Source organism: Capsaspora owczarzaki, assembly GCF_000151315.2.
Source record: "Capsaspora owczarzaki ATCC 30864 unplaced genomic scaffold supercont2.2, whole genome shotgun sequence".
NCBI classification, from domain to species: domain Eukaryota; class Filasterea; order Ministeriida; family Capsasporidae; genus Capsaspora; species Capsaspora owczarzaki.
The window spans coordinates 454,439-473,729 of record NW_011887293.1 but is presented as its reverse complement, the minus strand read 5'-3'; the positions used below and the strand labels follow the sequence as shown (position 1 = coordinate 473,729).

Sequence of the window (19,291 nt, the reverse complement as noted above, 5' to 3'; positions counted from 1 at the left end):
GTTCGATCTACTTTGATTATTCGCCAACCTCGCAACCTGCGTCCACGCGTCGACCAACCTGTCTCTCTCTCTCTCTCTCTCTCTCTCTCTCTCTCTCTTCCGTGCTCTCCCCTGATACTCCCATTCAATTGCTTTAATTCCCCCGAGCTGTGTTGTGCGTCTGAGCCAGCAATTTCCTCCGTTGTTTCGACCTTACCTTGAATGATTTTTTTCATGTTCTCGGCCCGCCTCCCGCGCTTTTTTTTTTTTTTTTTTTTTTTTTTTTTTTTTTTTTTTTGGTGGTTGGTTGGTTGGTTGGCTGGCTTGCTCCACTAGCAACTCTAGTAGTTGACGCATCCACCTTCACCCCCTTCCTCTTCTTCTGCCATGCAACATCTCTTAGTGTGTTCCTCAATCCTCAACCCCTTGACTCACCCTCCAATTCACTCACAGTCCCTTTTTTTTTTTTTTTTTTTTTTTTTCCTTTCGGTTTCTGATCTCGCCCAACTTCTTCTTCTTCTTCTTCTTCTTCTTCATCCTCCCGAGTCGCTTTCTGGGCTCTGTTTGACTGTTGCAAGTCTCAACCCGACCCCACCACACCCCCCCCCCCACACACACACACACACATCTGCACTGTCCACCTCGCCTTTCGTCCGCTGCTTTTTCCAATCTCGACCTCATTCTCGGAGTTCGCCTTTCTTTCTTTTCTGTGCTCATCCACAAACAACAACCACTACTCTCTCTTTTCTGCCACTGTTGTCAGCAAGACCATGTCGCGTATGAGAACGAGGTCCAACTCGTTCCAGGGCAAGCTGATGCACGACCGGCTGCACGGCGCCTGCGATGTGGTGGAGCAGTACTATGGGGACGACGAGGCGGCCCTGGCAGCGGAGCTCGCAGGGATGGCTCTTCCAGACGCACTCCTCGCTCGCAGCCACCCTGGCAGCACAAGCAGCACGCACAGCGCAAACAGCACGAGCAACAGTGCGAGTGGGAGCGCGAACGGGAGCAACAGCAATTTGAGCTCGAGCGGTGGCAGCAGCAGCAGCAACAGCAACAGCTCGAGTCTTGCCAACAGCTCCAACAGCAGCCCCAGCGGTAGCGCCAGTAACATTAATAGCATCTCAAATCACGCCGCCACTGCCAGCCATGGCACTGGCGGAATAGCCAGCAGCAGCGACGCGTCCAGGCGACGAGCCAGTTCGAATGAGACCACAACGACGACTACAACAACACCAACAACAACGACAACAACACTCACGGCAAGCGGCTCGTCGAGCCTTCCGACCAGTAGCAACAACTTTTACAGCATACCCAGCTATACCAGCGTGACTGCAAGCAGCAGCAACAGCACAGTCGCTGGCTTTGTGCAGTCCCCAGCAACAGGTCTTGTCGGAGCTCCAGCAACCCCAGCAGGCGGTCCCGACCAGCACCCTCCCGCACCAATATTGCCGCCAAAGTCCTACATGGGTGGGAATGCATTGGGGTCGCCCCCGGTCGGTGCAGGCTCCGCACTAAATGACTTTGGTTCAAACCAACAGCAGCAACAACAACAACCGCAACACCCTGCTGCTGTTGTTGGCGGTGGTCGGACTGGGTCGCATACGCCTGCCCCACAGCAGTCTGGACTTCTGCGTGCCAATGCGTCGCTGCCTGAGGGTCCGTGGGTCCCGCCAGCGCATCTGCTTGCCGCCATGGCCGAGCAGCAGGCAGCGGCCTCGGCTGGCGCTACGCCTGGAGCTGGGGCTCCTGGGTCCATGTCGCTTCAGCAGCTGCTGCATGATGAGCAGCAGCAGTATCTTGCGCAACTTCAGCAGCAGCAGCAGCAGCAGCAGCAGCAGCAGCAGCAGCAGCAGCAGCAGCAGCAGCAGCAGCCGCACGACCTCAACAACAGCATAGGAGGAGCGCAGCCGCCGCCCCTCCCTCCCAAGCGCAAGACCAGCCGCGGCCACCAGCGACAGGTACCGCCACATCTGCTTTTTTTTTCGTTTGCTTTGTTGCTTGGTCTTGATTCCCTGTCCTGTGTGACGAGGGGTTTCCACTGGCCTTCGTTGTTTAAAAAAAAAAAAAAAAAAAAACACCTTTTGTATTTTATTGGCTTTTTTTTTTTTTCTTTCTTTGTAATTCTGTGCTAACTTTTGTCCTTTTTGTTACTCACTCGTTGATGTTTATGGGGGTTTTTTTTTCTGCTATGTTTTCAGCCGTCGGACTTGCCAATGCAACTAAGAGCTACTCTTTCGCTAAAGGAAGCGCTTCAGCTGCGCAGTGGCTCGTAAGTTCCTCACCTTGTTGTTGTTGGCGCTTCCAAAAAGACCTTCTTTTCGATCAGGTTTTTTTTTTGTTTGTTTGTTTTTCGTTTTTTGGCAACCTGACCATGAGATGAGATTTTGTGGACAAGTGGAGGGAGGCAAATTTGATATGAAAAGATGACGGTTGCGCGTCGACGCATTCTCTCTCTGACTCACGTCGACACTTTGGATCAGGTCTGCCATTACGCCGCTCGCCAAGCTCACCCCAGAGGTCATTGAAGAGTTCCAACTACTAGTGACGGAATATGTGGACGACATGAACTGCAATATTCGAGAATTCCGGTAAAAGAAAAAAAAGGATACTATTTGAACCATGCCTCACACGACAAACCCAACATGTTTGCTCACAGCCGATGTGGCTCTTGCTTTTGTTTTCATCTCTCTGTAGCGAAAGCGAGCTTTATGCAGCCGAACGGCGCATGCTCGAAACAAAGGCGCTTGAACTCTACTTTTACTTTGCTCAGAAGGAGGGCAACCGACGAAATTTGACCGTCGAGGAGTTTGCCCTCAAGAGCACGGTCGATCATGTTGTCAACACGCTATTCTTGCCCGAGATCACCTCCGAAGCTGCGGCATCAGCCGCCATGTTTTCGCAGCCGCCGCCAACCTACCAGCAGCACCACGAGCAACAGCAGCGATTGCAACAAGAGGCTGCCGCTGCGGCTGCCGCCGTCGCCGCTGCCGCCGCTGCTGCTGTTGCTGCATCTGCTGCTGCATCTGCTGCATCGTCTGACGAGCTGGTGGACGAGCCGGAGTTTTCGGACGACCTTATTGTTCACGCCGACGCCGCCAACGCTGCCGACTTTGCGCTGATGGCCTCGATCGCCAACAGCCTCCAAAATACCGCCGTATCGCATGGACTGGATCGGAGCAACTATGGTGGAAATAGCAATGGCTTTGGAGATGACGACGACGAGGACGAGTTCGAGGACGAGAGCGAGCGACTACGGCGGCAGCGCCAACTGGAAGAAGAGCACGAAGAGCGACTTTTGATCGAGCAAGAACGACGGCTGATGCTTGAGCAACGGCGCTTGCGGGAGATGCAGACGCGGACAACGGCACCACCCGCCCCAAAGTGATTGGCCCTTCTGCTGCTCCTGCTGCTGCTCCTCCTCCTCCACCTCCCCTTCATCCTCCTCCTCCTGTCATCTGATAGATTGCTACGCTGTAGTACATCGATGCGGTGGCATTTTGCTTTCGTTCGTCCCCAGGCGGGCACATGACAGAAAGCGTTTGGTGCTTTTGCTTCATTTGCTTCCCTTTGCTTTTCTGTTCCTTCTTATGTATTTGTTGACTATCTGTCGCCTTGTATTCTTCATTTTGTATGCTCTGTGTGTCAGTGTGTGTTTTGAGAGTTTTGTTTTGAATTACAGTATTGTTTTTATTTTTATTTTCCATTTGATTTGTTTGCTGTTCTTCTTCCTCTATCTGTCTCTTGTTTTTCAGTGCGCTGAGATTTACTTTATTCCCAAAATGTTTTGAGCTGAGCTCGCTCATTCCTTGTTTTTGTATTCCTTGTCTCAGTTCACGTTTCACAAAATCATGAATGGCTTCATTCGAAACACAAGTGCGGCCGTTGCCGAGCTGCCCGAGCCGCCAAACCATGACCAGAAGCCCCGCCGCTGCGTCAACCACCTGGGCATGTGGAGCGTATCCTCTGCAAAGCACGGATGCGGCATGCAAGCCATGCTCGACAACACCCCAACGACCTACTGGCAGTGCGTATCGCTTTGGAACTGGATGATTGGCTTTTTTGGCGCCAAAATGTCGAACGTCGTTATTCCAAGTGGACAAGTGGTGGATCTGTAGAACTCACCTTGGTGGTGGATGTGTGTGTGGACACTGTCTTGGTCGATTGCGCCAGATCGGAAGGGCAGCAACCGCATCACATCTCCGTCCAGTTTGAAAAGCGAATGGCCATTCAGGTACGCCTCAAATCCACTTGACGGAACGCGTTGCGAATCGACTCTTTGTGTGCAATACGTGCACAAACCCCTGCAGATTGTTGGTACTGTGCGAAAAGCAAACCACCTCAATCTCGGACTGTTGACTCAAGCTGCTTTTCAATCGTGTCAATTTGACAGGAAGTCTGGCTCTACCTCAATTACAAGAGCGATGAAAGTTACACGCCGTCCAAGATTACGTTGGCAGTTGGCACCAACGTACTCGACTTGGAGGTACTGATTCAACACGGGGGAGGAATCACACGGCCATGCCAACCATTGATGTTTCATGTTCGCGGACTGCTCGATGTGGTATAGGAGTGCTCAATTCTTTCGGTAACCCAGCCAGACGGGTGGGTATGTTTTCCCCTACCAGCAGGGTACGTAAGCATGAACGGGCCTGTTGTTTTTTTTTTGGGGGGGGGGAGGCGGGGGAAGGGGAATCTAACATTCTGGAGCTCATTTTCCTGAACTTCACTTTTGGCCTCATCCATGTTCGTCCACCTGCAGAACGGACCTCGTCTATGGCAACCTATTCCGCATGTTCATCACTGCCAACCACGATAATGGACGCGACAGTCACGTCCGGCAAGTCAAGTTGATGGCACCACCAAGCGCATTTCTGCCACCAGTGCTCCAGTTTCAGAATGTTGATTGGGCTCAACACGCAAGCTTACGGTGATAGTTTTTTTAATTGTATAAACGTTGAATCAACTATGCAAAACAAAAACACCAAAAAGGAGAAACACAACAGAAGGAAAGAGAAGAAACAAAAAAAAAAAAAAAAAGTCCCAGTTTTTTTTTTTTCCAACCAGGGAAAAGGATTGAATATCTGCCCGCCATCCTTTGCTTTTCAGCGTGCTTTTAGGTACTTGTGCATCAAGCACAAAAACCAAAAAGAAGTCGAAATGCATCCGGGGCGGCGGCGAGAAACAGTGGCCAGGACGAAAGAAGACGGTCCGCTCCAAAACGAACGCCTAAACACCCAACGAAAATGACAACATGGATGCAAACTAAACAAGATGTGTGGTGAAGAGCGGATGAAGAAAGGAGACGACAAAAAAAAAAGGGGGGGGGGCAAGGCGGGAAGAAACTTTTTGGTTGATTTGCTTGATTCGCTTGATGAGAAGATTTTTGTTTTTTTGCTTGTAATGACGGGTGACGGAAAGAGGAGTACAAAGACGTGTTAGGGGAGGCTAACAGTCAACCAACGAAGAGAAGGAGACCGATCGTTTTAAATTCTGCTCCACAAAATCAGACGAAAATCAAACGGCTGAGCAAAAAGCCAAACACACTTTGAACAACCAATCAATTAAAAACAATCTGCTTACGCTCGAACTCGTGCAACCAGTTGCGCGACAATCTTGTCAGTGATACCGGGATTCGACGCCTCGGCCATTTCGAATGCCTTCTTGATTTGGGCGATTTGGGAGGCAATTGCCTTGTCCTCGAGACTGCTTTCCACCTTGTTCAATCCTGGAACGACCTTCTTGGCAAGCGATGGTGACACGACGGGTGCCGGGGGAGCGGCGACGGCAGGCGCCGCTGCAGAAGGTGCTGCGCCAGCCGCGGCAGGTGCTCGCTTGACGGTGCCCTTCTTGGCAGCCTTGACGGTGCCAAAGTCCCAGTTGCCGTCGCCCTCTTCGCCATCCTCGTTTCTGCCATCAAGACAACCGTGGAACGATGAGTGTGCTGCAACAAAACCACAGTGACCCCCCCCCTCCCTTCCCTTTCAACAACACACAAAACCACGGCAGAAAAAGCCATCCTCTACATACTCGTCGTCCGAGCCATCAGAGCTGCTGCCATCATCACCACCCTCGGCTTGCCACCTCTTAAACCGATCGACGAGTTCGACCAGCGTGGAAGTCTTCTTGGCGCCCTTGATAAACTTGTGCTTGAGCAGCTCTTTGGCGGTGGGACGGTCGGCGGGGTCCTTGTTCAGGCACATGGACACAAATTCCTTGAAAGGCTTGGTGTAGTTGCCTTCGAGGGTCGGCGGTGGGTTTTTGGGAATGAGGAAGAGCACGCGCATGGGGTGCAGCTCTGCGTTCGGGGGCTCGCCCTTGACAAGCTCGATGGCAGTGATACCCAGCGACCAGATGTCGGCCTTAAAGTCGTATGCGGACTGCTTGATGACCTCGGGCGCCATCCAGAACGGGGTGCCGACAAAAGTGGTGCGCTTTGTCATTGTCTCTGTAATTTGGCCAGCAACACCGAAATCTGCCAGCTTGACATCACCGTTCTCGGAAAGCAGAACGTTGGCCGCCTTGATGTCACGGTGGATTTTGCCTTCCTCGTGCAGGTACTCGAGACCCTTGAGAATCTCGCGGAGGATGATGGCAATGTAAACTTCGTCGAACGGACCGGGCTTCATCTGTCGACCGAGCACAAGCAGAAGCGCAAAACGACAACATGAGAACGGGTGGAGCAAACAAAGACGTGGCAAAGCCAAGACGAGAAATGAATTAGGAAGGGGCGTCACGAGCATGCTTTGTTGGAATGAGGGCTGCATTTCGCTTTTCTTTTTTTCTCTCTCGTTTGCTTTTCTTTTCTTGTTCTTGTGCCTTACCAAGTCGAGGGCAGAGCCACCGCCAAGATATTCCATCAGAATCCACAGCTTGCTGCCCTTCAGGTACGAGCCAAAGTAGCGTGTGACATAGGGGCTGTCACATTGAGCGAGCACTGTGATTTCTTGTTGAATGTCCTCAATCTCGTCCTCGGCCTCCTCGAGGTTGATGATCTTGATGGCGACTGTTTGCTTAGACTTGTTGTCGATGCTGTCACAAGCACGAGGCCAGATGGCAAGTTGTGAGCCCACCAAAAGCACGAAAAAAACGACACGAAAAACCAGGTTGAAAAAAAAAAAAGAAAAAAAAAACCGCAACGACAGCGTCCGCCGTCCACCGAGAATGCAGAAACGTGCAAGCGACGGGGTCTGTGGCACTGCGTGGTGCGCAGCCGCGTGCGTTGGCTGTTGCACGCACCCCAGCAGAAAGAGAGAGCAAGCGGTAAAGGACCAGGGCACTGCTCAAAGTCATGATTCAGCGCGTGCGAAAGCTAAAAACAACACCAAAGAACGAAAAAAAAAAAACGAAAAAATAATAATAAAAATAAAATAAAAAAGAAGAGCCACAACAACCCAAAAAACAAAAAATCGTCCAGCAAAACCTGCAGCGTCAGCAGAGGGGTTGGGGTCAGCGGGCTCAAGGACACGTCTGCCAGCTGCAACTGTGCCCAACGGCACAGGTATGCACCCATGCACGCAGCCGGTTGCACGACGATAGCTCCCGCGCATCCGTGCTGTTTGTCTTTCTTTTTTTTTTTTTTTCTTTTTTTTTTTTTTTGAATCCAAAAGAAACGGGCGTCGATTTTTTTTTTCTGCAAACAACTGCCTCCGACTCTTTGCATGAGCTTGCGGCCGCGGCTTACCCTTTGAAGACCTCGCCGAACGAGCCCTTGCCGATGCGCTCCATCTTGGTGTAGAGCACCTCGGGATCTGTCTCACCCTGTCTCAGCGAAGCAGAAAAATGGGCAATCAGGTGAGTTACAAAAAAAAAAAAAAACGAAAAAAAAAAAAAAAGTCAGTTGCTTAAAATAAAAATAAAAAAAAACCAGCCGAGTCGTTTCCAACTGAAGCAGGGGAAGTGAAGGCGCCAGACTGCGCAAACAGCCGCGCAGCTCTGCAACGGTGTACCCCAATGCCAATGAGCCCAGCCGCCGCTGGATGCCCGCGGGATGGTCCGTCATCCAAACAGCAAAAACACAAACTCGCATTAACACTTCGCCCAAAAACGCGACTTTTTTTTTTTTTTTTTTTTTTTTTTTGGTGCCTTCACTTTTCCTTGGTGCTCGCTTGTCTGGCTTGGCCTCCCCCCCCCGGGCACGTCGCACCACGTTGCCCGCTTTTCTTGCGCCACTGTCGCACAGGGCGGTGGCGAAGGCGAGACCGGAAAGGAGACGCGCGGGGTGTAGATCTCTCCCTCCCTTTTTTTTTTTTTTTTTTTTTTTTTTTGCTCACACTTTTTGTTTTGGATTGTTGTTTTGTTTGCTTCACTGACCTTCGACATTGTTGAAATAGTGTGTTTGATGACTGAGAAACGGGTGTCATGTTCTTTGTTGCGTGAAATATTGAAATATGCTCCTGGCTATTCGTCTTCATGACACATCGCATCGTCGTTGTTGGTGCTGGTTTTGTTTTTTATTTTTGTTGGTTTTTTTTTGCTTGTTTTAGTTTCTGATTTTTTTTTAAATTGACTTTTTGTTTTTAATCTTTTCCGCTTTGGCCTCCATTTGGTTGTCACAGCGCATCCCTCCTCAGCTAACAAAGGCAACATGCTCGACAATGAACCAACGCGTTGCCCTCGAGGAGATACTGTATCGGGTTTTAGAGTTCTCCAGCTCGACAGTCGCTCCAATCACTCGCTTCCTTCTCCAACCTCTTGCACAGTACAATCTACACCTCAAACTTGCAAAAAAAAAAAAATCGACAATGGTCTTCAATGTTGATGGTCATTTACTCAACACAAAGCGATGAGGACACAACAGAATAGCGCACAATGTCGCGCAGCACAAAGCACACATGCCACACGGATTTTTTGGGAAAGGGAGAACAGCCATTAACGGTTGGACTTGGCAACACGCTCGAGCTCGTCCTTCTTCTTGATGGCGTACGAGTTCGACGAGCCCTTAGCGGCGTTGACGAGCTCATCAGCGAGGCACTCGGCAATCGTCTTGATGTTGCGGAAAGCAGCCTCACGAGCACCGGTGGAAAGGAGCCAGAGGGCCTGGTTGACACGGCGGAGGGGCGAGACATCGCAAGCCTGGCGACGGACAGTGCCGGCGCTGCCAATGCGGGTGGCGTCTTCGCGGGGGCCAGAGTTGATGACGGCGTCAACAACGATTTGGAGGGGGTTCTCGCCAGTGAGGAGGTGGATAACCTCGAAGGTGTGCTTGATGATGCGGACAGCCATCAGCTTCTTGCCGTTGTTGCGGCCGTGGAACATGAGCGAGTTGGCGAGGCGCTCAACAATGGGGCACTGAGCCTTGCGGAATCGCTTGCTCTGGTAGCGGCCAGCAGTGTGAGGCAGGAAAGCGGCACCCTTGCCCTTGACGGCGATGTAGTCCTGACGAGTTGGGGAGATGAAAGGAAGGTGGGAGGGGGGGGGAAGAAAAAAAAGAGGGTGAGATCTCCCAAAAAAAAAGTGTTGCTTTCAAATGAGTGTCACTCGGACAGACGCAGCTCTCTCTCTCTCTCTCTCTCTCTGTAGCTGTTCGAGAGAACTGGCGGAAAGACGAGGAGCAGCCAGCGCAAACTGACGGCGACAAAAGGCACGCGGGAAGGACGCTTTTGCTTTGTTTTTTTCTCCATGTTTCGCTTCCTTCCTTCCTTCCTTCCTCAAGGGGCGCAAAACATCAAAACAACAGGCCACTTACGGTAAGGGTGATGTCGCTGCAGGTGACGTCCGCGGACGACCACTTGCCGAACAGCTTGATCTCTTGCGAGACCTCAACAGAGCCTTCGTCTTCCGCCATTGCAAAATGAAGATCTGTTGGCAGCAAAACAAAGGGGGGAGCAGAGACGAAGAAACGTGAGTCAGAGTTGGTTGCTAGATTGGTCGTGAGGAGGAACTGGCTGGTAGGCAGGGAGAGAATGGAGGCCGTGAACCGACAGCGACGGAAACAGGAAGAAAAAAAAAAGTTGCTGATTCACTCGCTCTGGTCCTTTCAATCCTGCCTGTCGCTCGCACAGCCCGCTGGTGGTGCCGAATCCCACTCTGTCATGTCGAAAGACCCATGCTGAACAGGGTGCGGTGGTTGTGGCGGCTTGCTGCATGCGCCGAAAAGCACGGGCGAGAACAAGTCCAGCGAAACTTGCCGCCCACCGTCCCCTCCACTTCCAGACGTCCCCTCGGCCGAACTCTCCATTGTAGCCCTCTCCCTCTCGCCGGAATCGGTTTCGCCTCATGATTCTCCAACGGATTTGACGGGGGTGGGACGATCCGAGAGGGAAGATGGGTGTCAGACAAACGAACCAAGTGAAAAAGAGAGCGAGCACCGAATCGGGATGGAAGTGGTTTTTGTCCAAAAATCATTACTCGCGAGGGTGATGGAAAGCCCCCCATTGCCAATATTTTTCGAGAGTTCGCTTTGTGACGTGGGTGCAAGCATAGCATACAAGTGAAAAATAAAACTAATGTGACAAGGAAAAAAGGCACCCGTTGAGTAAATGTTTGATTTTCTGTGACCAAAAGTCCTTACTCATTATTAGTGAATTTGCGTAACGCTGGATTCGGTCTTTCGATATTTCTCTACCCTCAGTCCTGACTTTTTGTACGGTTTTTTTTTTGCTTTTTTTTTTGCTTTTTTTTTTTTGGACCTTTTTGTTGCTGTCTCCTTCTCTGCAACCCTGCCAACCCTTCGGGCTGGTCGCTGGTGATCTGCGTCGTGTCGACACGGGCTTGTTGATTTTGAGAGGGGGCGTGCGTCCGCTTCTGCGCGAACGGGCGACCCCGTGCAGCCAGCACACCAAATCCAACGAACGGCTGATCCATATTCCTCGTCCAATTCGATTCGTTCAACGTTTTTTTTTTTTTTCTGGTTTCCCCTTCTGCTCTTGTTTCCCTCTGCTCTGTTCTGCCTCGGATGGCCATTGTCGGGGCAGGCCGTGCCACGCGACCAGACATCCCTCGTCCTGGCTTGTGTGACCTGTCGGAGCTGCCACAATGACAGCCCACCGTGCTTGCTCAATGGCTTTTCTTTTTCTGCTTTCTTTTTATCTTTGCCGAAGCATTGTTTTGGTTTTTTTTTTTTTTTTTTTTTTTTTTGGTTTGATGGCTTGGCTTTGATCCTCCTGAGACTGGGATGTGCGTCTAGGACCAGCGGAAGGAATGTGGGGGGTTTGCAGCAAGATGCCTCGCTCCAGCAGCTCCAGCCCCTGCGTGGAGAATTGCGTTTTGCCGTGTCAGGCCACTGCTCAATCAGCAGAAGGAAACAAAAAAAAAATCAGTTGAAAATTGGAGCTTTTTTTTTTTTTTTTTTTTTGAAGGAATATTTTCGCGCTACTTGCACAGCGGGGGAGATGGCAACCTGACGTGGTCGTGGTGACATTCGGGGCAGTCTAGTAGAGTTCGTCTTTGCTCTTTCGCCTGTGTGAGCCTCGCCACGACTGCTTCTATCGCTCATACTATTATTATTTTTTCTTCTGCTTTAATAATGCTACTTTTTGCGTTCCTTTCCCAGCGGCATAGTCTTTCGACTTGCTGTGCTCGTGCGTGCTCGTTGCCGCGCTGGCTCTCCTGCTCTGCATGTTAGCAACCGCGCACTGTGCACCATGTCGAAGCAAACGCAGGGGATCGGTTTGAGGAGGGGCATGTCTCTTTTTTTTTTTTCTCTTCTTTTTTTTTTTCTTTATTTCAAAATGGCAACTCGCTGCCTCCTCGTTTCCCCTTTTTCCCCCGGTGTCACTTGTCCCCTGGTGTTGATCCATGGCTTGCACGTCTGGTCCCGCTCATTTGAAACGAATCGCAGCACCCCCCCCCTCGTGAACAGAGAGAGAGAAGCTCGCTTCAGCTAGTCTTTGCGCTCACTTTTTTTTTTCTTGTTTTTGTTTGCCCTTCTTTGTGCTTGTGTCAGGCACACGTTCGCGCCTCGTGTTCCACAGAGAGAGGCTTGATTCTACGCTCATCCCGGGTTCCTGCTGACGTGTCTCTGAGTGGCTCGTTTGCGCGTTTCCGTCCCGTGATTGATAGAGCAACGCGCCAGTTTTTTCACGCGTTCTCGTCCATCACACCACCAATCCAGCAGCATTAACAAGCAACAAGCTTCTGTCTTTCTTCTGTCTTCTTTCTCTTCTCCAGCACTCACCACACATGTCTGAAAAGCCACCAGCACCGCCGCCGCGCTCGGGATCCATCTCGAAGGCCGGCACTGCGGGTCCCAGCATCTCGCGTCCTCCGCTGCCCGTTTCCCACACAAAGCCGTTGCCTGCGGGTCCCGCCGCTGCGAACGGCACTCCCGCGGCGTCATCGCCTTCGGCGGCCACTAGCCCTGCACGGAGAGGCGGGCCCCCGCCGCTGGCCAAGCAGCCATCACTCGAGCGCCCTCCGGCCCCTGGCGCGGGCAACGGCGGCAGTAGTGTCTTGAATTCCGCACGCCCAATCCCACAGCCTGCTCCTGTGTCGGCGGGCGCGGCCACCAGCGCGACGGACGACAACTCCCCCAAAGAAAACCTCCTGGCGCGTCTCGCCAACAAAATCCCTGCCAAGCTGCGCGGCGAAGGCGAAAAGCGACGACCCGAAATCTCTGGTCCCACCGACTTTGTGCACGAGGTCCACGTCGGCTTTGATGTGGAAACGGGCGAATTCACGGGCCTGCCCCAGCAATGGCGCATTCTGCTCGAGTCGTCGGGCATTTCAAAACAAGAACGCGCACAAAACCCCCAAGCGGTCTTGGATGTGCTCGAGTTTTACACTGGCCAAAACAAGGACAAGGAAGACCCCTCTGCTGGCTCCAAGTTCATGAAGCCCGCCTCCACGCCGCCAACCGCTCACAAGGCAGCAACACCAGCCACCTCTCCTGCGGGCGCCGCTGGCGCGTCATCCTCCGCTGCCACTGCCGCCGCTGCCGCTGCCGCTGGTGGTGCAGCAGGCAAAGCTGCCCTGTTGCCCAAGCGCTCCGTCCCTGAGGCCCCCGCGGTAACGGCTGCGGCGTCCGCCGCTGATTCAAAGAAGCCGCCACCGCCGATTGTGCCACGGCCTCGTCACACCATGACCTTCGACACCCAAGATATCCCCAACAAGGAGCCCCAGTCGTACGCAGCAGCTGCCGGCGCCGCCACGACAGCCAAGCCACCAGCGCCCGTTGCTCCCGAGCGGCCCGTGCAGCCGCAGCAACCCGTCACCACCAAGCCGCAAACTGCTGCCGCTCCTGGCCAAGAAACGATGCGTCGCGAAAAGAAGACCAAGATGTCTGACGAAGAGGTTATCTCCCGGCTACGCGCCATTGTCAACAATGCCGACCCCAAGAAGCTGTACTCGGGCCTGAACAAGATTGGCCAGGGCGGTTGAGAATGCCACTGGCAGCACGATCGCCATCAAGCAAATGAACCTTGCTCAACAACCCAAGAAGGAAGAAGGATCTCATCATTAACGAAATCCTGGTCATGAAGGAAAACAAGCATCGCAACATTGTCAACTACGTCGACAGCTTCCTTCTTGAGGGCGAGCTGTGGGTTATTATGGAGTATCTTGCTGGTGGCTCGCTCACCGACGTTGTCACCAATGAGCCTCAGATCGCTGCCGTTTGTCGCGAGGTACGGGGCGAGGCTTTTTTGTTTTTTTTTTTTTTTGTTGTGTCGCTCGGGTTCCGTCTCTCACTTTTGCTCTTTTTTGCGGTTTTTTTTTTTCTGTTGCCACGTCCAGTGCTTGCAAGCCCTCGAATTTTTGCACTCGAAGAATGTCATTCATCGTGATATCAAGTCCGACAACGTGCTTCTCGGCGAAGAGGGCGATGTCAAGCTAAGTGAGTGGCGATTTGGAGAGGGGAGAGAAAGTTGAATGGCTGCTGTTGCTTTTTGCCTTCGGGACTTGGTTGTTGACCTGATTGTTGACCTGATTGATTTTTTTTTGTCTGCCTGCAGCTGATTTCGGTTTCTGCGCCCAAATCACGCCCGAGCAATCCAAGCGAACAACCATGGTCGGCACTCCCTACTGGATGGCCCCCGAGGTTGTCACGCGCAAGCAATACGGCCCCAAGGTGGATGTGTGGAGCTTGGGCATTATGGCCATTGAAATGGTCGAGGGCGAGCCGCCGTACCTGAACGAGAACCCGCTTCGTGTAAGCAGTCTAGGACGCCATTTGTTGTCATCATTCCTGCATTTGAATTCTCACCACGAGCTGCAACCCTGCGCGCAAACCCGCCACAGGCTCTCTATTTGATTGCCACAAACGGCACTCCTCAAATTCAACACCCTGAAAACCTCACCGATCTGTTCAAGGATTTCCTCAGCCACTGCCTCGAAATGGACGTGGATAAGCGTTGGTCTCCCACAGATCTTCTCAAGGTAATGCGTGATGTTGTTCTGAGAGTGCTGAGGGGACGTGCAACTTTGCCAAAAAGGAGGCTCGAAGCTGATTTTTTTTTTGTTTGTTTGATTGTCTGTTTGTTTGTCGCTGTAGCATCCCTTCCTCCGAAAGGCTGCACCACTTATTAGCTTGCAGCCTCTTATCAAGGCTGCCAAGGAGAGCGCCACTACCACTCAGTTCTAATTTTGTGGGGGAAAACACAACTGTGCGGAATTCGCTCCGCGTTTTCTTTTTCTCAATTTCTATTGGGGGTTTGAGCCATCTTCTCAAACACGCTGAGAGGGCTGGTCATTTTCTTTTTCATTCCTGCTGTGTTTTCGTTTGAACTTTCACTTTCTGCTCTTTGTCGCTCCTTCGTTTGATCCTCCTCTTTTATCTTCTCCCCCCCCCTTTGCTTTTGGTTCGTGCGTGCTGAATCTCTCTACTGTTCTTTCCTCCTCTTTCGTCAGTGCTGTATCTTTTTGTTGTTGGTTTGTGGTGTCGGTGAAGCTTGTTTTCCTTTTTGGTTTTCTTGTCCCGCTTTTTTGGTCTTTGAATGTTTTCCCGCTCCTCCTGTTCCGTCTCCGCTTGTTCTGATGTGTGACTAGATTCTAATGTGTGTGTGTGTGATGTGAATCCCTTTTTTGTCTTGCTCTTTGTCATACCTGTCAATTCGTAAAACATTGAAATTTCTTGTTTTTTTCAAAGTCATTGGAATAGTTCGGGCTTCGATCGATCTTTCCCCCGCCCCGCCCCTGCCAACATTGGTCAACACATCTACCCTTTGTTTTATTTTTAATTGCTGGCGTTTTTTTAACAAGCAAAGTGGTGGGGAAGACACTCCTTGCCTCTCGGTTTGAACTTGACATGCCAAACCGATCCAAAGCAACGAGGAACGAAGTGGTCGTGCTCGACGACTCTGAGACCGAGCAGAGCCCCGCGCCCGACGTGACGCTTGCCGACAATGATGACAATGACGACCATCGGACCATCCATGACGATGGCGATCAGGACGACGCCCCGCACGAGCCGCACGACAACGACGATGATGATGAGTGAGTCGAGTTCTTCGTCCCTGCTTCCCGCTTCCGTCGCGACCCCCCTCTCCGCCCGCATCCAAATGGGGATTCCGTCATCGCACAAGTTTAGAGCTCCCTTTGAGCTGGGTTGGGGGAACAAACCCCCTTGTCCCTTGTCGGCGGCTGCTCGCCCCAGTCGAAGCAAACAAACGCCAGTGCCCAAAAAACGCCATGTGGCGGGAAAAGGCTTTTGCTCATTGGGGGTTTATTGGTTTTTGGCGCGCGCTTTTTTGTTGTTCGCTGAATCTCAGAAAAGTCGAAACACAACCGAGGGGGACAATCAGCATTTTGTTGCACCGACGACGGTTTTGAACGACGACGGTTTTGAAATTCTCACCGACAACATTCTTGATAGAATGGATCCCGAGCTGCAGGAACGGTTATTGATGCAAATCCACTACGCCACCGACCTGGGAGCAATGACCCATGGTGACAACGAGAACGAGGATGGCGTCGTTCGAATCGCACTGGCCGATCCCGCAGCTGCTGCCGGTGATATGGACGCTCCGCCCGCGCAACGAGGTGTGAAACGCCGACGAGCTGAAACGCCAGTCAAGGCGGTATCGTCAGCCTCGGCATCTGCGACTGCGTCTGGGACTGCAAGTCCTCAGCCAGGAGCGGATGCACCAGCAGGCAGCAGTGATGGGCAACGATCAAAACGAGGGAGACTCGAGCGACAGACAGATGTCGGCGACGGCATCGATCACGATGCACGAGCCCGGGAGCGCCGCGATGCGGACGAGCTCTTCTTTGTAGTAGACACGCGTCCTGCGCTTCCCTATCGAGCTGCCGATCCGAGCGAGTCCGACTCGGACGACGACGTTGTTTCCGGCTCGTCGTCGGACGATGATGTGCAAATTCTCGATGATGATGATCACGACAACGCCACGAGCACGAGAAAACCCAGCACCAAGAAAGCTGCCATCGACGACGCATCCAGCAATTCAAGCAAGAAACCCGCGGGAAAGACAAAGCGTGAGCGGCGAGCAGCCCTAGACGATGACGAAGACTTTGACTTTAACGAGCTTGTCACGCGCGCTCGAGCTGCCAATGAAGCTGCTCGCCTGGCCGAACTTGACGGTGCCACCCATGGTTTGTTTTCGGCCTTCTCCAAAAACATTCGGGCTAGTATGGCGAACTTGGTCGACCCCAATTTGTGGAAGATTCAAGAAGACGATCTCAAGCTTACTCTGAATGCTGCTCGTGTACGGACCCAATTGTGGTGGAGTCGGAGGATTTGGGGGGGGGGGCGCGCGCTTGTTGATTTGAGAGCGGAGGAGTCTTTGGGGATGTATGATTTGGCAGTAACGTCCTCTGTTTTTTTTTTTTTTTTGTTTGTTTGTTTGTTTTTTTTTTTTTTTTTTTTTTGTTTTTTTTTGTTTTTGTTTTTCCCCCTCCTGGCTTCTGGCTTGTGACAGACTGAAATGGGTCGTTATTTTGTTGGATTTGACGCCGGTCGTATTCGCTGTCACAATTGTGATCAGATGGGGCACATTAGTCGCGACTGCCCGAACAAACGAGTACGTAGAGTGTCTTGTGGAGTTTGATTGCCCTTGTGGCGATGAAAAACTTACCCTTTTTTGTTTGTTTGGTTGCGTTGTCATTGATTCGTTTGTTGCTTTTACTTTTCAAACAAAAAAACACACACTTCCAACCAACACAGAGAGTATCGCCTTGCTACTTGTGTGGCGAACCTGGCCATACGCGCTTCAAGTGCCCGAACCAGACATGCTACGCCTGCTTTGGTGCTGGCCACATGATGCGCGACTGCCGACGGCGTGCCGCCAAGCCGCACATCTTGTGTCGACGCTGCAAGATGCGTGGCCACTTTGAGGCAAACTGCACAGACGTCTGGCGCCAGTACCATCACCAGCACGCAGCGCTTCGGGAGAGCTCGTGCCGCGATTTCTTGGGCTTCCCCAACCTGCGAGACCCAAGCGGCTGCTCTGTGCAGTCGCTTGGCCGATCGAATCAGCCTGTTGCCTTTTCGGAGGCAGACAACCCTTCAACGCAAGACCACGGTGACGAAGAGAAGGAAAATCAGTCCTCCTCAGAGGGCGGCGCCCCTTTTGATGTGGCAGCTGCTTGCAAGCAGTTTTTGCGAGGCGAGCGATACCGTACCTTCTGCTGCAACTGTGGCGGCGACGATCACCTCATGAGCGAATGCGGCCATGCCGGCTTTGACTATCGCTCAACGCCTGGCAATTTGATCGTGTCCCGCTACGATCCAGTTCGATTCAGAGACGACGATGACGATGACAGGGCTGCGGGGGCTCGCACCCAGGACTCAAAACGCGACCGCGAAACCAAGCAAGCCTCAGCTGAGGCTCGGGTCGAAGGAGGAGATGGCAAGCCCGGCAAGCTCGTCCCTTCAAGTGCCCCTGGTCGGTATAACTTTGTCTGGCAAAACACCAAGATTCGCGTACCGCCGAAAATGCTCGTTTTGCAGCTCGGTCTACCTTATGCCCACCAACTCGCAGACTGGTCGGACACGGCAGAGTCGCGTGACAAGGAGCTGAAGGAAACGCGGCGACTGGTGGAACAGGCCGAGTTGCAAGCCAAGGATGTCAAGCGACGACTGGAAAAACGCTCGGCCAAAATGACAAAGTCGGCGCGGTCCTCGTCCAAGGCCAACAAGCCGTTGGCACGAATTGAACTCATGCGGTATTTGCTTCAAATCCACGGCGACAAGCGAACTGCCCGGCTTCGCGCCAGCCACGACCAGACGTTGGTCCGCCTGCACCGCGAACTGCAATCGGAAACGCTCTTGCAAGATGCGCTTGTTGGGGCGTCAGCTGACCACAACGCTGGCAATAATGACGACGATGATGACGACTCTGAGGACGGTGCGGAAGAACAGGATGAAGACAACACCTCCAGCATGGAGCACTCGTCGTATTCCGGTCGTAGAAACGACCCATCCGTGCGAGGACAAGCACGACATGTCGACGCTGCGTTTGATCGATCGCGCCCTCGGTCCACCGTTGTCGGCAGCACTCCATACATGCCAGGTCCCAATCGAGGTTTTCTGTCGACTCGGACGTCCGTCGAGGAACTGCGCGGTGTAACGCGCGATGGAGACTCTGACGGAGACCATGACGACGAAACGTTCGATCGCACCGAAAAGAAAGGCCGTGTCCGCGGCAAACGGCGGCGTTCTGATGACGACGAGGACGACGAGCCTCACAGCCACCACCATCGTCACGACGAACAGCGCTCGCACCACTCCCATCACGATTCCCAGCACCACCACTATCACCAAGAGCATGAAGATGCTGATTACTACTACCACCACGACCAGGACCAGCACCAGCACCACCATCATCAGCATCACCATCACACCCAGCAGCATGGCTCTCGCGACGACAGTCGCCAAAGGCGCCGCGGCAACCAAGGCCCTGGCTGGCTTCGTGAGAACCAGCATGGTCATCGGTCCCAGGAACGGCATCGCCAGCAATCCGATCGCTTTGAAGATCGATCCCGAGGCGGCCACCACCACCACCACCAACAACAACAACAACAACAACATGACCATCACCACCACCACGACCACCACGAAGACCACCATCAACACCACAACCAGCACCATCACACCCAACGCTCCGAGCACAGACATCAAAAGCATCAGCAGCCCCGACGACCCCAGGCAGATCCGTCGCCGAACTGGGACAGATTCCAAAACGAGCGCGAACGGGCACCCCAACCCCAATCAAGCGGATCTCGATACCGTGGCGGATACAATCGCCGCTGAACTTTGTTTGCTTCGATTCAATGGAAACGTGAACAAGCGCTTTGCTAGAGTCGTGGTAAAGTAATTGATTAATGATGTGAATAAAGGAAACAACAAACGACGCAACAACAACAACAACAACAGAGAAGAAAGTAGAGATAGCAAATGAGGAGGGAGGGGACGGGT

At 52.5% G+C, this 19,291-nt stretch overlaps 6 protein-coding genes across 6 annotated transcripts; 4 read left to right on the top strand and 2 right to left on the bottom strand.

Annotated features, from left to right (window-relative positions):
* The first annotated feature begins 487 nt into the window (after positions 1-487).
* Positions 488-3,661, top strand: CAOG_01324 (hypothetical protein). Its single transcript, XM_004349794.2, has 4 exons — positions 488-1,940; positions 2,181-2,251; positions 2,463-2,570; positions 2,677-3,661. Exons 1-4 carry the CDS (start codon positions 750-752, stop codon positions 3,365-3,367), a joined length of 2,061 nt encoding a protein of 686 aa, XP_004349844.1. The 5' UTR covers positions 488-749; the 3' UTR covers positions 3,368-3,661.
* A 128-nt stretch (positions 3,662-3,789) lies between these two features.
* CAOG_01323 (hypothetical protein) lies at positions 3,790-4,960 on the top strand. Its single transcript, XM_004349793.2, has 5 exons — positions 3,790-4,006; positions 4,153-4,213; positions 4,373-4,465; positions 4,550-4,611; positions 4,742-4,960. Exons 1-5 carry the CDS (start codon positions 3,831-3,833, stop codon positions 4,911-4,913), a joined length of 564 nt encoding a protein of 187 aa, XP_004349843.2. The 5' UTR covers positions 3,790-3,830; the 3' UTR covers positions 4,914-4,960.
* CAOG_01322 (serine/threonine kinase 25) lies at positions 4,907-8,324 on the bottom strand. Its single transcript, XM_004349792.2, has 6 exons — positions 8,293-8,324; positions 7,664-7,740; positions 6,804-7,011; positions 6,010-6,608; positions 5,563-5,889; positions 4,907-5,472 (listed from the first exon to the last, which is right to left on the bottom strand). Exons 1-6 carry the CDS (start codon positions 8,299-8,301, stop codon positions 5,466-5,468), a joined length of 1,227 nt encoding a protein of 408 aa, XP_004349842.2. The 5' UTR covers positions 8,302-8,324; the 3' UTR covers positions 4,907-5,465.
* A 526-nt stretch (positions 8,325-8,850) lies between these two features.
* On the bottom strand, positions 8,851-9,766 carry CAOG_01321 (ribosomal protein S5; the record flags this gene model as incomplete). The annotated part of the gene is made up of 2 exons (XM_004349791.2): positions 8,851-9,357; positions 9,668-9,766. The coding sequence occupies 2 exons, from the start codon at positions 9,764-9,766 to the stop codon at positions 8,851-8,853; spliced, it is 606 nt and encodes a 201-aa protein (XP_004349841.2).
* Positions 9,767-12,102: 2,336 nt separating this feature from the next.
* CAOG_01320 (hPAK65) lies at positions 12,103-14,500 on the top strand (the record flags this gene model as incomplete). The annotated part of the gene is made up of 6 exons (XM_004349790.2): positions 12,103-13,262; positions 13,361-13,544; positions 13,654-13,753; positions 13,872-14,068; positions 14,158-14,295; positions 14,411-14,500. The coding sequence occupies 6 exons, from the start codon at positions 12,103-12,105 to the stop codon at positions 14,498-14,500; spliced, it is 1,869 nt and encodes a 622-aa protein (XP_004349840.2).
* A 650-nt stretch (positions 14,501-15,150) lies between these two features.
* CAOG_01319 (hypothetical protein) lies at positions 15,151-19,226 on the top strand. Its single transcript, XM_004349789.2, has 4 exons — positions 15,151-15,351; positions 15,731-16,580; positions 16,794-16,895; positions 17,039-19,226. Exons 1-4 carry the CDS (start codon positions 15,164-15,166, stop codon positions 19,124-19,126), a joined length of 3,228 nt encoding a protein of 1,075 aa, XP_004349839.1. The 5' UTR covers positions 15,151-15,163; the 3' UTR covers positions 19,127-19,226.
* The last annotated feature ends 65 nt before the right edge of the window (positions 19,227-19,291 follow it).